At 36.7% G+C, this 14,900-nt stretch overlaps 1 protein-coding gene across 2 annotated transcripts in view; it reads left to right on the top strand.

Moving 5' to 3' along the window:
- Window positions 1–14,900, top strand: part of PPP4R3A (protein phosphatase 4 regulatory subunit 3A) — a 37,930-nt gene that overhangs the window by 13,529 nt on the left and 9,501 nt on the right. Inside the window, exons 3-10 of one of the 2 annotated variants that reach the window (XM_011226934.3) lie at window positions 1,736–1,834; window positions 5,812–6,429; window positions 9,803–9,880; window positions 9,963–10,079; window positions 10,648–10,764; window positions 12,649–12,780; window positions 12,882–12,984; window positions 14,238–14,396. In XM_011226934.3, coding sequence (XP_011225236.1) covers window positions 1,736–1,834; window positions 5,812–6,429; window positions 9,803–9,880; window positions 9,963–10,079; window positions 10,648–10,764; window positions 12,649–12,780; window positions 12,882–12,984; window positions 14,238–14,396 — 1,423 coding nt within the window. Of the gene's footprint in view, window positions 1–1,735; window positions 1,835–5,811; window positions 6,430–9,802; window positions 9,881–9,962; window positions 10,080–10,647; window positions 10,804–12,648; window positions 12,781–12,881; window positions 12,985–14,237; window positions 14,397–14,900 lie in introns of both variants that reach the window. The other variant, XM_011226933.3, reaches the window with a different exon arrangement.

Below are 14,900 nucleotides of genomic sequence, written 5' to 3'. Positions count from 1 at the left end.
CACCCAGGCATCCCTTGATCTTACAATGTTAATGTAAAGTATTTTGAGTTTGAACAGCTACTTAGTCACTATGGAACAGATGCCTACCTGGTATCCATGATCTCTAGAAGTTCATGAAGATAGTAAAAAGGGGTCTTTGACCTCTTGTTCAAAATTCTGAATAAAAATTGTGGATTTGTTCTATTAGTAATGCTGTACAGCCCAATCAAATTATCTTTCATTTACTTATGGCTGGTGTCCCTTTAGTTCAGTGACAGACTACTGGTTCTCATCATTGACAGTTACATAATTGACTGAAAAGACTTAATATGCATTTTAGCAGACAAACTCAGGTGATCCATTTTTGTACAATAGGAGGTATCTTTCATAGTGAAAAGTATTAAAAACTGCCTTCATGTAAACATATTTTTTAAGGTACCTTAAAGATGGTCTAGTCATGTTTCTTTCTTAATGTAGGAACTTTTACCCTCCCTATAGATGCTCACCTAGCCTTTGCTTGGCTCCTTTCAGTTACTTATTAGTCAGATTGAATTATTTTTTCCTTATATTGTATTCATATCTTTCTAACTCTGACTTCTAATTCCTCTCTTTGGACCAGCCTGAAAAACTGCTACATGAACGCTGTTATGTTAGGCTTCTTTTTATTTTTTTTATTAATTAATTAATTAATTAATTTGAGAGAGCATGAGCAAGCATGTGCGCTTATGAGCAGAGGGGCAGAGGGAGAGGAAAAGGAATCTCAGGCAGATTCTGCACTGAGTGCAGAGCCTGACGAGGGGCTTGATCTCACGACCCTGAGATCATGACCTGAGCTGAAACCAAGAGTCAGTCGTCTAACCGACTGTGCCCCAGGCTTTTTTTTTTTAAATGTAACTCTCCCTAGTACCATTCAGTATTTCATACATAAGAGGATTCACAAACCTTTCTCAATGAGAGGGCTCTTTTTTGAAACGGTTGATGGTTCGGAAACAGTGTGTATGTTTATTTTACTGTGAGTTTGAAAAGATACCTTAAGACCCTGTAAATATTTTTATTATGCTATGCATATTGTAGAAGACAGACTGTACTACAGGGAATATAAAATGGTGTCAGTACTGTAAGTGTAGTGTCTTGCAGAGATTACATCTTAATAAAAACTGTTAAACTGTTCATTAAACTTAACTATCATTAAATAAAAGTCTCTGAACAGGAGTAAAGGGACTGTGGGTGGTAGCATCTTGCTTCTTGAACCATAGCACTGGTGAAAGCTAAAAAAAACCTATCCAGATAAAATCTCTTATATTACAGATTTAGTGAATAATTTCATGGGCCTTGTGTGTCTCAGGTAAAGAACATGCAGTGCTGGTAATAGATGAGAGAAAGGGTTTTGGTTATTAATCCCATCCTCCTGACATGGCCTAGTTACTGAATGCTCAGACTTCCTCTCTGGGCAATTTGGAGCATAAAATGTAACCTAGTATGCAAGCAAAGAATTAATGTAATGTTTAGTTTGTATCTTTTAGTACATTTAGATTGGTCACTTTGTGGTGCTTCATATTCTGGTTAACTTCTCCTTAAGGAAAACATTGTTTTCATTTTATAGACTGAACAGAGCTAGGTGTGAAAAGGCATTGTCAATCACAGTATCAGTGTTGCTTAGTACTGTCCTCAACTTGTTGCTTTTTTCATTTGCCTTATACTTTGACATAGTTTGTGATAATTAATGGATGTTAATTACACTTTTTTTTCTCTCAAGGACACCTTGATTGTGTGGTCTGAAGCAGAAAATTATGACTTGGCCCTTAGCTTTCAAGAAAAAGCTGGATGTGATGAAATTTGGGAGAAAATATGTCAGGTAATTTTAAAAACTAGAAAATCAACATGCTCTCTAAGTATTTTGATTTTTTGCTGTGCTTTTAGCTAATACCCAAGATTTTAAATAAACAGCATTTCATATTGCTCTCTTAAATTCATATTGTCTGTGAAAAGCTTGATTTATAGGAAAGCACAGTTATTGACACTAAACTGTACAGCCACGACCTTTGCTGAACTCCACACTCTATATCCAGCTGCCTTTGAGAGCTCCTTCATCAGCGCTTACTGGTATCTCAGATTTAGTAGTCTAGAACCAAACCTAATCTCCACTAGATCTGTTCATTCTCTCATCTCTCTCATCTCAGTCAATGTCATCCAGTTGCTGAAACCAGAAACTTGGGTGTTTTATTCATCCTTCCTTCATCACTTTCATCCATTCAGTCCTTCAACTATAAATCTTAAATCCATTCATTTATCCTTGTTTTCACTACTATCACAGTTTACCAAGCCACTATCATTTCTTGCCTGGATTATTGCTTTTATCTTGATTGGTCTTCCCAAATCCATACCACAGATAGAGTGATCTTTTAAAAAATGCCAGGGGCGCCTGGGTGGCACAGCGGTTAAGCGTCTGCCTTCGGCTCAGGGCGTGATCCTGGCGTTATGGGATCGAGCCCCATACCAGGCTCCTCTGCTGTGAGCCTGCTTCTTCCTCTCCCACTCCCCCTGCTTGTGTTCCCTCTCTCGCTGGCTGTCTCTATCTCTGTCAAATAAATAAATAAAATCTTTAAAAAAAATGCCAATCTGATCATATCACTTTATTCAGTAACTTCTTGTGACTCTTGACTGTCTCTTCAGCTTCATCTTGCATGTTCTCAGTTGATTCTGGAATTTTCTAGTGACTCTAGTACCTTGGTTTGGTGACATAATCTCCACAATCTTGTTGGGTGTACATTTATTATGCATTCTATTTTGCATTTATTATATGCTAAAGCCATTGGCTCTTGTTATAGACTCATTTAAACCATCGCATCCTAAGGACAGTTTCTCTATTTCCACATTTATTCTAGAGTATAATCTTCAGCAGATTCTTTTTTTTTTTTTTAAGATTTTATTATTTATTCGACAGAGATAGAGACAGCCAGAGAGAGAGGGAACACAAGCAGGGCGAGAGGAAGAAGCAGGCTCATAGCAGAGGAGCCTGATGTGGGGCTTGATCCCATAACGCCGGGATCACGCCCTGAGCCGAAGGCAGATGCTTAACCGCTGTGCCACCCAGGCGCCCCGAGATTCTTTACTTTTTTTTTTTTTTTTAAGATTTATTTATTTGAAAGCGTGAATATACACATGAGAGAGGGAGGAGGGACGGGGGAGAGAATCTCAAGCAGACTCCCCCCTGAGTGTGGAGCCTGACACCGGCCGATCCCACAACTCGCCACCCAGGCGCCCCCTTTAGCAGATTCTTTAATTCATTGGTTCTCACAGTAGCATGACCTGGGAACTGACAGAAATGTAAATTCTGGGACCCCATCCTGGATCTACTGAATCAAAAATTCTGTGAGTACTTCCCAGTAATTGTATTTGAATTATATTTGAACAAGTCCGCTAGGTCAGATTTTCTCTGTAAAGGGTGAGATAGTAAATAATTTAGGCCTGTGGGCCATACAGTTTAACAACTGTCCAACTCTGCTGCTGTTATATGAAAGTAGCCATACATAGCCCATAAACAAACAGCCATGGTTCTCTTCTAGTAAAATTTTATTTATGAAAATTGTTGGGCCACATTTGGCTCTAGTTTGTCAATTCCTGCTTAAGCTGATTCTCATGTACCCTAAAGCTTGAGAGCCACTACCTTAATAAAGCTACTTGTCCTTGAGGCACAGTGTTTCCTTACCTCGTAGAATTTACTTCTGCTAGGTAGTCTGCTCAGCTCTGTTTTTCATATAATAACCTGTCAAACTTCCCTTTCCTTCCGCTGTGAAGGACTTACATTTATATCTGAATGCCTCTTCATACTTGCTCTTTGCTTTCTTTTCCATACAGCTTTCATAGCCTGCCTTTAGATTGTGTCCTGTGGAGTTCTCCCATAGAAAGAGAGATGAGATTGAAGAGCTTGGGTATTATAAAAGCACCCATTGCTCAGACAGATTTTGTGCTCCTTCACTTTTCTGAGTCAAACAATCCCACCCTGGACATAGTCTTTTATTACGCCAATATTTAACTCACACCTGGACTCTGCATTGCTCTCAGGCCTGGCTCTCCTTCAGTAAATTGTCGGATCTTTACTTTTCCTTAGTCTGTAGTTCTTCATTTACACTTGGGGCACGGGTAATAGTTCTTCTGTACTTCTCTAGAGTAACTTTCCTAGGAATCACTGGCTATTTTTTTTATTTTCTATCTAATCTTCCCCTTTAACTTGTGCATACTTTGTGTTCAAGATACAGTATTCTACCAGTGTTTTGTGATCCTGTCTGTACTTATCAATTTCTAGATCCTGGCTTGTTCTGGAGAATTCATTGCATTTTGCTCTTTGAGATCTTACATGTCTTCTGTTTCTTGAACCCTGCTCATTTTTTGATCTAGAAACAGCAAAAAGTCTCTCCATTTTCTAGTATCTTCCTTGATAGTAGCTATTAAGTCTAGGTGTATCTCTTTTTTTCTTATAGACTTTTCATGGCCTTCACATTCTCATTTTCTTCATATCTAGACTGCTAAGACTTATCCTTTCTCTTAAGATTCTCTCTTCTAGCTTATTCTACCCTTCTTTTGTTTTCATTCTTCCATTACTCCGTTCAGTAAGACTGAAACATATTTGTCAAATCATTACAATTCCACCTTAATTCCCTGAGCATTTCAGATTCCAGGAAAATTCTAACCACAGACCTTTTTGATGACCTTTTAGCCTTCATATTTGCAGATAAACTAAAAATGATAGTATTTTCATCATAGTAAGGGCTCTTGTCCCTTTACATTTGGCTTTTTAATCAAACACTACTAAATTTCTTTAGGTAGAGCCGTAGTTTGAGTTCCAGGAATCTAAAGCTATATTGAGAATTTATGTTGTTAACAAATCAGAGCCAACTTGAGACCATGCCGGGTACAGTCTGTGATGTGCTTAACTGCCTTTCAGTGGTACTGCCCCACTGGGTTAAGGTCAAGACAATATCAACTTGCAACATATTTCAAGACCTATTCCAGGCCTTCTTCCCTTCCGGTATCCATTAACAGTCTCTCTTAATCATGCTAAGCAGTTTAAGTTTCTTGGCCATTTCATATAAGGTCTAATTTTTCCATTTCTTTACTGTTCAACTTGGCCTGTTTAGTGATGGTGTCTCAAATTATAGGGCCAAGATAGCAAAGCTCATTTTATTTCAAAATAAGTCTTTGACTTTGGGTAAAAATGTTCTTTTATCTCAGAATGTATTTGTGAAAACTTCTAAGTTATGTTTTTATCATTAGAGCCCCTATACTGACATAAAGTTGGGGTTTATGACAAACTTTCAGGGCTTCTGGGGGTGATCATGAAAGGTACAGGTTTGGGTGACTAGAAAGGAAAACTTCTATTGTTTGGTTACTTTCAGTAGATATTCTTGGGGGATCTACTGTATTACATTCTGCTACATGTATGTTGCAGTTACTTTTTATATGGTTTCCTTTTTGTGTGAGTATACTTGTTTACCACAGTGTTCTTATTCATATTTTTGGGCCACCAACCAGCATTCACAGCGCATCGGTGACCCAGTTTGGTCCAGAACCAGTTTGCACATATTCTTTGGCCCTTGCGTTTTGGAATTGAGGTTACAGTTTTCCTCGTTGCTTACAATTACATGTATTTTCTGTGATCACAACATTATGATGTTTGATATTTATTTGAATTTTACTTAAACTTTGAAGGGTTTGGTGGTGGCTATTCTGGAATATGATGCTAGGATTCTTATAACATCTCTTCTATTCATCTAAGAATATTTAGATTTGTTTGGTTATATTCTATTAGCTATCATAAATCTTATTTAATAGGTTCAAGGAAAGGACCCTTCAGTGGACATCACTCAGGACCTTGTAGATGAATCTGAAGAGGAGCGTTTTGATGATATGTCATCACCAGGTTTAGAATTGCCGTCTTGTGAATTAAGTCGCCTTGAGGAAATTGCAGAACTTGTGGCATCATCTTTACCTTCCCCCCTGCGTCGTGAAAAACTTGCACTAGCACTGGAAAATGAGGGTTATATTAAAAAGCTCTTAGAGCTTTTTCATGTGTGTGAGGACTTGGAAAATATTGAAGGACTGCACCACTTGTATGAAATTATCAAAGGCATCTTCCTCTTGAATCGAACTGCTCTTTTCGAAGTTATGTTCTCTGAGGAATGTATAATGGACGTCATTGGATGCTTAGAATATGATCCTGCTCTATCACAACCACGAAAACACAGGGAATTTCTAACAAAAACAGCCAAGTTTAAAGAAGTGATTCCCATATCAGATCCTGAGCTGAAACAAAAAATTCATCAGACATACAGAGTTCAGTATATCCAAGATATGGTTCTACCTACCCCTTCAGTCTTTGAAGAAAATATGCTATCAACACTTCACTCCTTTATCTTTTTCAATAAGGTAGAAATTGTTGGTATGTTACAGGTGAGTTAGATCATGTTTTTTCCTACTTACAAAGATACCTTCTTGATTGATACCATCTAAACTGTTAATTGATTCAGCAGAAGTAATTTCCTGTTCCTTTTAAATACCAATTTTGATTTTTGTCTAAAGGTATATATTTGGGTGGTACTAGAAAAGATTATAGTATTTAATACTGTGGGACCAGAAGGTTGTTTTGTTTACATCAGGAACATAAATGTGATGAAGTCTAGCTTGAAAAAATCACAGGGGAATGAATGGTCTTAACAAAACGATTAAAGGTAGAATTTTAGATATATTAATCTGTCAGTTATGCATAGAACAGAATCAGAAAGAAAATGAAGAGGCCAAGAAGTATGTCATTAAATATAGAATATAAATTCTGTGGAATTGGTAGCACTGTCAGATCATTATATATTAAAGGCCTAGTATTAGGGTCAAGAGAATATAGCAGATATTGGCAAATTATAGTTGCAGGTCTCCTTACCAAAAGGCATGCTTTTGTACCAGATGAAAATATGGGGAAGTTGGATGTGAATATGAGTTACAGCTCAACCTGTCACTTAATAGCTATGGGCTACTTGGCAGCTTTCTTACCCTCTTAAAGCTTCAGTTCCCTGATTTGAAGGATGGTGGTATTAGTATCAACCCTATAAAGTCATCTGAAGATTAAAGAAGATCATGCATGAACATGATCCAAGACTCTTGAGTATTATTTTCTTTTTTCTTTTTTTTTAGAGCATGCAGGTGTGTGAGTGGAGGTGGGGGGAAGGGCAGAGGGAGAGAGAGAATCTTGAGCAGGCTCCGTGTCCAGCACGGAGCCCAACACGGGGCTCATTGCAGGCTTGATTTCACAACCCAGAGATCATGACCTGAGCCAAAATCAAGAGTTGGACACTTAACAGACTAAGCCACCCAGGCACCGGAGCATTGTTTAAAAATATCTATTAATAATTACTATATTAAACTCTAGATTTTCTTTCTACAGTATGCCCAGTCTCTCAGGTCTGGTGTTTTAGGGTGCTTGCATCAGAATTGCCTGGGGTGTAACATTTCCTGGATTCTGCACAAAACACAGAAATCAAAATTATGAGAGCTGGCAAGTAATTTACATTTGTAACACCCCCAAAGTCAGAGAACCTCTCAGTATATTACCCCATAGTGTAGGAATTAGTCTGCTCTAACTAAAATAGAACTTTAAAGTTTGTGTGGTGTAAAGATTTGTGAGTTGCACAGTGCCCATGATTTTTATTTCTTTGATGCCCATGATATTGGAAGAATAATGGATAAATGGTATGACTTGGAAGATTTAAGGCCTTTCCTCAGATCTACAAATAAAAATTATTTGGAACCTGGATTTGTTAAATAAAGGAAGCAGAAAAAATATCAGAGCTCTTTGGTAGCACATTAGGAATAAAGCAGTAAGTTTAATCTGTATGGCTATTCCTTTTTAGAAAATTGCTGTATTTTAGAGTCCCTGTCTTTGACATCTTCCAAAAAAAACCCAAAAAACAAAACATGAATTCAAACAGAAAAATCAGTTTTACCAACGCTGCTGTCCTGGAGCTAGGAATAATTCTGGTTCATGTTGACCAATTTGATGTGCTTCTCATTCATTTAAGACAGACATGTAAACAAATAATATAGGCAATGCAGTCTGGTAAGGACAATAGTAATCTCTATACAGTATACTGTGTTGATAATGGAGGAGGGAGAAGGTTTCGGTACCAATTTTTATTCTTTGATAAGAATCTCGTTTTTACTGGCTACCTAGTAGAGCCTCTGTTCTGGTCCACTTTTGATTCCTGGTTTCCTGGGATAGTCCTGAGTGCATCTGGTCCTTTAGCTCCACATGATTCTCATTTTGTTATGCAGGGATTTGTCACTTGGGTGTTTTCTTGGTCTTCATACCTGTGAAATGCCAGTTTTATTCATTAAGTATGAATAATTTCAAGTTGTTAAGTCTTTGTTTTGCTACATTACGCTGCTTTGTAAAATCCTGGCTGCCATTGCTGTAGTTCTGTTTCTCTTGATACAGGTACTTACATCCGAAGTGCTGCTATGAAGGAAAGAGAATTTTATACATTTTGTGACAGTGGGTGATTGAGATATAATTTAAAGCAGGTTCTTACCCCCCTTGTGTATACAATCATATCCTCCCTTTACTGTTAACTGCTCTGTATGTAACACTGTTAAATATTCTTTTTTTTTTTAAACATTCTTAATTCTCTCAACTTCTGTAGCACCCCCCCCCCCCGTGCAGCAGTTCAGAGACTCTTTTTCAATCATTTGATTTCCAGTTGGTGGGATATATTAGATCTGGGATGCATCTTGAAATTGCATGCCATTTGAGGTATAGCCTGTTTGTACATTCCTACAAAAAGTAGGAATAACCAATTTAATATCACAGAAAATATTTCCTAAGAATGTGGAACAGTGAACATGGAGTTTATAATCTAGTGGGAGATGACATACACACGTATACATACATTTATACATATGTAGATACATTTAGACTTAGGGATGTCTGTAGGGCTGAAGTGGTGCTGAATCTAGTAGTAGCTGAGATAGTAGGGAATTAAAGCATAACACTGTCTTAGTTAAAAAATAGTGAGGGGAAAAATTTGAACAGATTATCAGGAAGGTCTGTGCCACTTGCTGTGGTTGGTCTTTGGGTAAGTTTCTTAATCTGTCTCAATTATAAAATGAGGTAAGATAACATCTAAGGTTCTTTCCAAGTTCTGTATTGATTTACCCACATTAGCAATTTTCTCCAAAATACGTATTAAATTTTGTGTGTCTGTATGGGATATCAGTCAGATAATAGGTGTATCTTTTAAAGCTCTGCATTTAGCTTTTTGAATAATTGAATCATTTTCTGCACCTTTAAAACGTGAAAAGCTTTATCTTAATTTTTACTTTCATTTGAGAGGTGGTAGAACTTTAACCTCCAAAGGTAAGATTTTAAGATTCTGTAAATGAGGGGTTTGCAAACTATGGCCCATATCTGTTTTTATAAGTAAAGTTTTATTTGAACATAGCCATACTTACCTGCACATTGTCTATGGATGTTTCCTACTGTAATAACAGAGTTGAATAGTTGTGGTAGAGACCATATGGTCCATAAAGCATAATGGACATAGTGTGGCCTTAAATAAACTTAGGAAATAAGGCCTTTCCAAAATGTAAAGAAAAATCTTCCGTATAAATCTCTAGTTTATTCTTTAATAGTTTCGTTTTTCCTTCTCTTAAAAAATACCATTGCCAGTACCATCTTTCCTTTTTCCAGGTAGTGCAGTTTATATTTTACAGTATCTGAAAACTATGTTTTAATATACTCTTAACATTAGCATCAATTTATCCTTTGATTTAACAGGAGGATGAAAAATTTCTGACAGATTTGTTTGCACAACTAACAGATGAAGCAACAGATGAGGAAAAAAGACAGGAATTGGTAAGAAATTTGATACTTATGAAGGGCACAAAGCTAAAACAACAGATCTTTTTATATTCACTTGTCCTTTTCCTTATTTTAGGTTAACTTTTTAAAAGAATTTTGTGCGTTTTCCCAAACGCTACAACCTCAAAACAGAGATGCTTTTTTCAAGACTTTGTCAAATATGGGCATATTACCAGCTTTAGAAGTCATCCTTGTAAGTTTTTCTCCTTACATTTAATTACAATTATATATTTTTATTTTTTAAGATTGATTTTATTTGAGAGAGATAGTACAAGCAGGGGGAGGGGCAGAGAGGGAAAGGCAGGTTCCCCGCTGAGCAGGACCCTGGGATCGTGACCTGAGCCAAAGGCAGCTGCTTAACTGTATGAGCCATGCAGGTGCCCCATTACCATTATATTTTTAATCCACAAAAATATATTTTTATGTAACATGCAAGTGTTTGACTATAGCCAATATTTAATATTAGCTGTGTATTACATAAAGTAAAAAAGCTGTAAAATTCTAGTATTAGAGAGTCCTTACATGATACTGAAAGAATATTCAGAGGAATTTTCCGTATTTTTAATAATAAATTGCTAAGTTTGCCGCCTGTGGGATGTTAGGGAAAGTAACTTTATCCATAGAACAAGTTTTACATGCCAGATTTCCCTGACCTCTCTTATTTCAGTGTTTTCTTTTAATTGGTTAGATTTTGGATTTTATATAGCTATAAGGTCTGTATTTTTATAATTATAGGAGAAATAAGTGCTTTTTATCTGCAGGGCATGGATGATACACAGGTGCGAAGTGCTGCTACTGATATATTCTCATACTTGGTTGAATATAATCCATCCATGGTACGAGAGTTTGTCATGCAGGAGGCACAACAGAATGATGATGTAAGTAAGAAGTTAACAGAGCAAAAAATAACCAACAAGGTAAATATTATTTGGACTAACAGTAAGTATTTATACATGGGGAGCTATAACTGTATTTATTATTTATTTTTAAAGATTTAAATAGCTGATATTTGGGGAAAGTGTAGCCAGAATGTCAAATGGCTTATTTTTCCTGAAATTGGCTCCTGTCTCAGTTTATAAATTGTGTGTTATACCAGTTGTTTGTTAATGCTCCACTGAAATGTGTTCTTAAGTTTCTGAGATCACGTTTCTTAATTCTGTCATTCACTTGCTACGTTGTCTTGTTTTAATCATTTAATCAATAAATTATTCTTCTGTATGTGGAATTATAAGTAACTTCCCTAGGAAAACATTGACTTTGCTAGGGATAGGTTCTAAAAATCACCAAGAATGAAGAAATGAAGCACAGTCCCTTGGAAAAGTATTTAGGGTACTTTCTTTACCGACTAACCATAAGGAACAAGCTGTTGTCTTGTTCCCTCACACACATCAGTTTTAAAGTTTTAAAGTAAGGGAGGGAATCTGTCCTGATAATGTGAAGGGTGCTCCTGGAGTATATGGTACATGGCATATGCAGCAGCCCCACATGTGTGTGCTCTTTGGTTTTAGTTTTAGATCATTAAACCAATGATACTGATTTTTTTCCCTCCTTCCCCCAAAATCTTACAAGAAACTTTTAAGAATAGACTGACATATTTTGCCCTCAACTGCATCTTAAAAGGGGAGGGGGGCATCCTCTTAGGAAAAAAAAAAATCTATGCACCATTCCTATTGTATTTTTACAAAATGAGAAAATAGACTTATACCTTTGGAAAAAATCTTAATGTGTTATGTCATAGGGAAGTGGAATGCCTAGTAACTTCTGTATTTAAGGTGCTTTTTGGGTTTTTTTGTTTTTCGTTTTTTTGTGTTTTTTTTGCCAGGGTAAGTGTAGAGAAGTACCAGTTTGAACTGTTGAATATTATGTCACATTTTTCTTTAATAAAAGTCTTATCCAGAAAACCAAATAAGGGGCGCCTGGGTGGCAGAGCGGTTAAGCGTCTGCCTTCGGCTCAGGGCGTGATCCCGGCGTNAGGCTGTTCTTGGCCCTGAAACCTGCTAGTTGCACATACAGTGATCTACTTCTCTGACACACAGTAGGCTTCTTGATTCCTAATCTCGATCTTTAGGTCCATCCTACTACTGCATATACAGACAAGAGCAGAGATTTCCTCACTGCATCCCTTTCTGTTTGTAGTTACTCCTTGGGCCAGGAACACCAGTCATGGAGCCTCAGGAAAACTAGTTATCAATTTTCAGTGACATTTGGGATCTGTGTAACAGATTTGTTCTCTGTGCTATCTAAATACCATAATCTTGTTTCCCCTAATTTCACACAGTTGGGTACCAACTAGATTTACTTTAAGTGGAAACTTTGTATCATTTCCATAAATGGGGAACAGATACAGATCTCATTTGCCAAAAATAGAAGGAATCTATAGAAATGCAGTGAAAGTGGAACAGTGGTGTAAATTCTAGCTAAATGTTTTATTAAACTGAAGGCCTATTAGCTTTCTTCAGAAGGGAAATTTTGTTATCAAGAAGTGTAAAGATCTTTTAGCACCGAAGTTGATTTTTGCTTTAATCAAAGGGACTTAAAAATAGAGAAAGAAACTTTCTTTTCTTTATTACCTAGTGTAAATGTGACTTTGCCACACCTGAGGGAGAAACATTGCCGTATATCCTGTTAAAGCAGTTAGTCGTTTCATTTTGGTTGCAGTTAACAAGACAGCTAGAGCTAGGTGTAATGCTGTAACATGTCATAGTATGTGCCTTTCCATTCTCATAATAAGTGATCCTTATTGTGTGTACTTTTCTCACCAGGATATTTTGCTCATCAACCTCATTATAGAACATATGATTTGTGATACAGACCCTGAACTTGGAGGAGCAGTCCAACTTATGGGCCTGCTTCGAACTTTAGTTGACCCAGAAAACATGTTAGCTACTGCCAATGTAAGCCACAGGCATTTTTCTCTTTTTCATGCTAGTATATTGTTTATTATTGGTAGGAGCCGACGCAGTTAAAATTCATGTAAATGTTTTTGATTCCTTAGAAAACAGAGAAGACTGAATTTCTGGGTTTCTTTTACAAGCACTGTATGCATGTCCTCACTGCTCCCTTACTGGCAAATACAACAGAAGATAAACCTAGCAAAGGTAAGATAATGCAGGCTTGGTAGTAAGGTTCTTTGTTCTTGAGTTCTGAAACTCAGAGCTGATGCAGAGTAATAGTCTTTAAAAGTTCAGGCCATTTGGTTATCACAGAGGCCCACTAATATATCTTCAGAAAAGGTGTTCAAGGTAGACTTTCTTTCAAGTGCTATAACTGGTGATAATAAAATGTAAAAGAGGAGATGATTGTTGCTTTCAGAATTTAAAAACACTTCTGTTAAAGCAATATTGATATTTACATAGGTTAAATAAATAGAAGGAAGTAATTGTGAAAAAATCATTTTAGGTTGATTTGCTCTTCAGATCTGTAGCGCAGAGCTGCTTACTATTAAGCTTCTTATTTGCATTGAGCATTATTCGTAGGTAAGGGATTACTCTTATTTCTGCATTTTATTCCTTTAGCTTTAGCTTGCATAGTGTGTTTAATTCAGAAAGTAGTTTTAGGGTCTTTGATGGGAAATCCCTCATTGACATTTCAAGAATATTTTGTATAAATTATCAGTATAGTATAACTTAAAATACGACTTAGAAAGTAAATGTTAAATTTACCCTTTTTTTATGATTCTAGAATGTCTTAGACACGTGATATTCATTTTTCCTGTCTACCTTATTCATATTAGGTAAAGCTTGAGGGTTCCTTCCAAAGACATATATTTAGTCTTCAAACATTTATTTTAAAAAACCCATTCTGTGGAAGGCACTGTGCTATAATCTTTAGGGGGTAAATGGGGGAAATGAAAAAGTGAGTAAAATACTTCCAGAGGCTTGCTGCGAGGAAGAAAGGTAAGCCAATAATTATAATCCATTGTGGATTCATCCTATGTAATAAAGGACCCATAAAACACATTGGAATCATAGGAGCAGGGAGAGTAATTCCACCAAAGACCACCAAAGATCTTTCTGGATCTCCTATGCCTTGTGTACATCTTATGAGGGCTGTGTTAAGACATGGTAGAGCAAGCATTCTTGCACTTGGGAATAAAGCAGAGCTAATAGATTTGTGTCCCAGCTCTTGCCGTATTCAGACTTGGGTTTTGTGAAAATAATTCATCGGAGTTAAGAAAATGTAAAGCACAGTTCTCTCGGGGCACACGGTAGGGATTCAGTGTTCGTTCCCTTTTCCTTAACTTTAAAATTTTGGGTCGACAGAAAGGATTTTACTTGGTTGGAATTTGGATACTTACATTTAGAAAGGAAAAGAATATTAGTCCTTAAATAGAATTGTGTTTTGTTTTTAGATGATTTTCAGACTGCCCAGTTGCTCGCACTTGTACTGGAATTGTTAACATTTTGTGTGGAGCACCATACCTACCACATAAAGAACTACATTATTAACAAGGACATCCTCCGGAGAGTGCTGGTTCTTATGGCCTCAAAGCATGCTTTCTTGGCATTATGTAAGTGTTGCTTCCGGTAGAATTATTGATTATATATTATCGTGTTGTTGGTACCTTTGGGTTTTACTGCCGGAGAAGAAAAGATCACAGACTTCAGGACACCTAGATTCTAACAGGAAACTACACCAATTCTGTAGTTTCACCACAATTGGAGATAATTTTCCTCATTCGCATCTTTCTTCATATACAGCAAAGGGCTTAGTGTGTATCCACAAAATATGTTAAAGTATTCTTTTCCACTATTAATATGGCACCTAAGATCATTTTACCTCATTTTTTTAGTACTGCCTTCCTCAGTACAAGTTAGGCATTCTTGTGAATCTTACATTAAATCACGAACATTTTTGTAATTTGGAAAATCTTTAGCTAATAGCACTGCATTGCTAAAACACATTCAGAGTTACAGAAGGCCCAGCACAAGTGTCTGTAGATGGTCAGTTCGTTAATTGCACAAATATTTTTCCTCGGCGTTACTGAGAAATATTTGACAAAAGACATTTTGTT

The sequence above is a fragment of the Ailuropoda melanoleuca genome, chromosome 14, assembly GCF_002007445.2.
Source record: "Ailuropoda melanoleuca isolate Jingjing chromosome 14, ASM200744v2, whole genome shotgun sequence".
Taxonomy (NCBI): Eukaryota; Metazoa; Chordata; class Mammalia; order Carnivora; family Ursidae; genus Ailuropoda; species Ailuropoda melanoleuca.
This window is presented reverse-complemented; position numbering and strand designations above follow the sequence as displayed.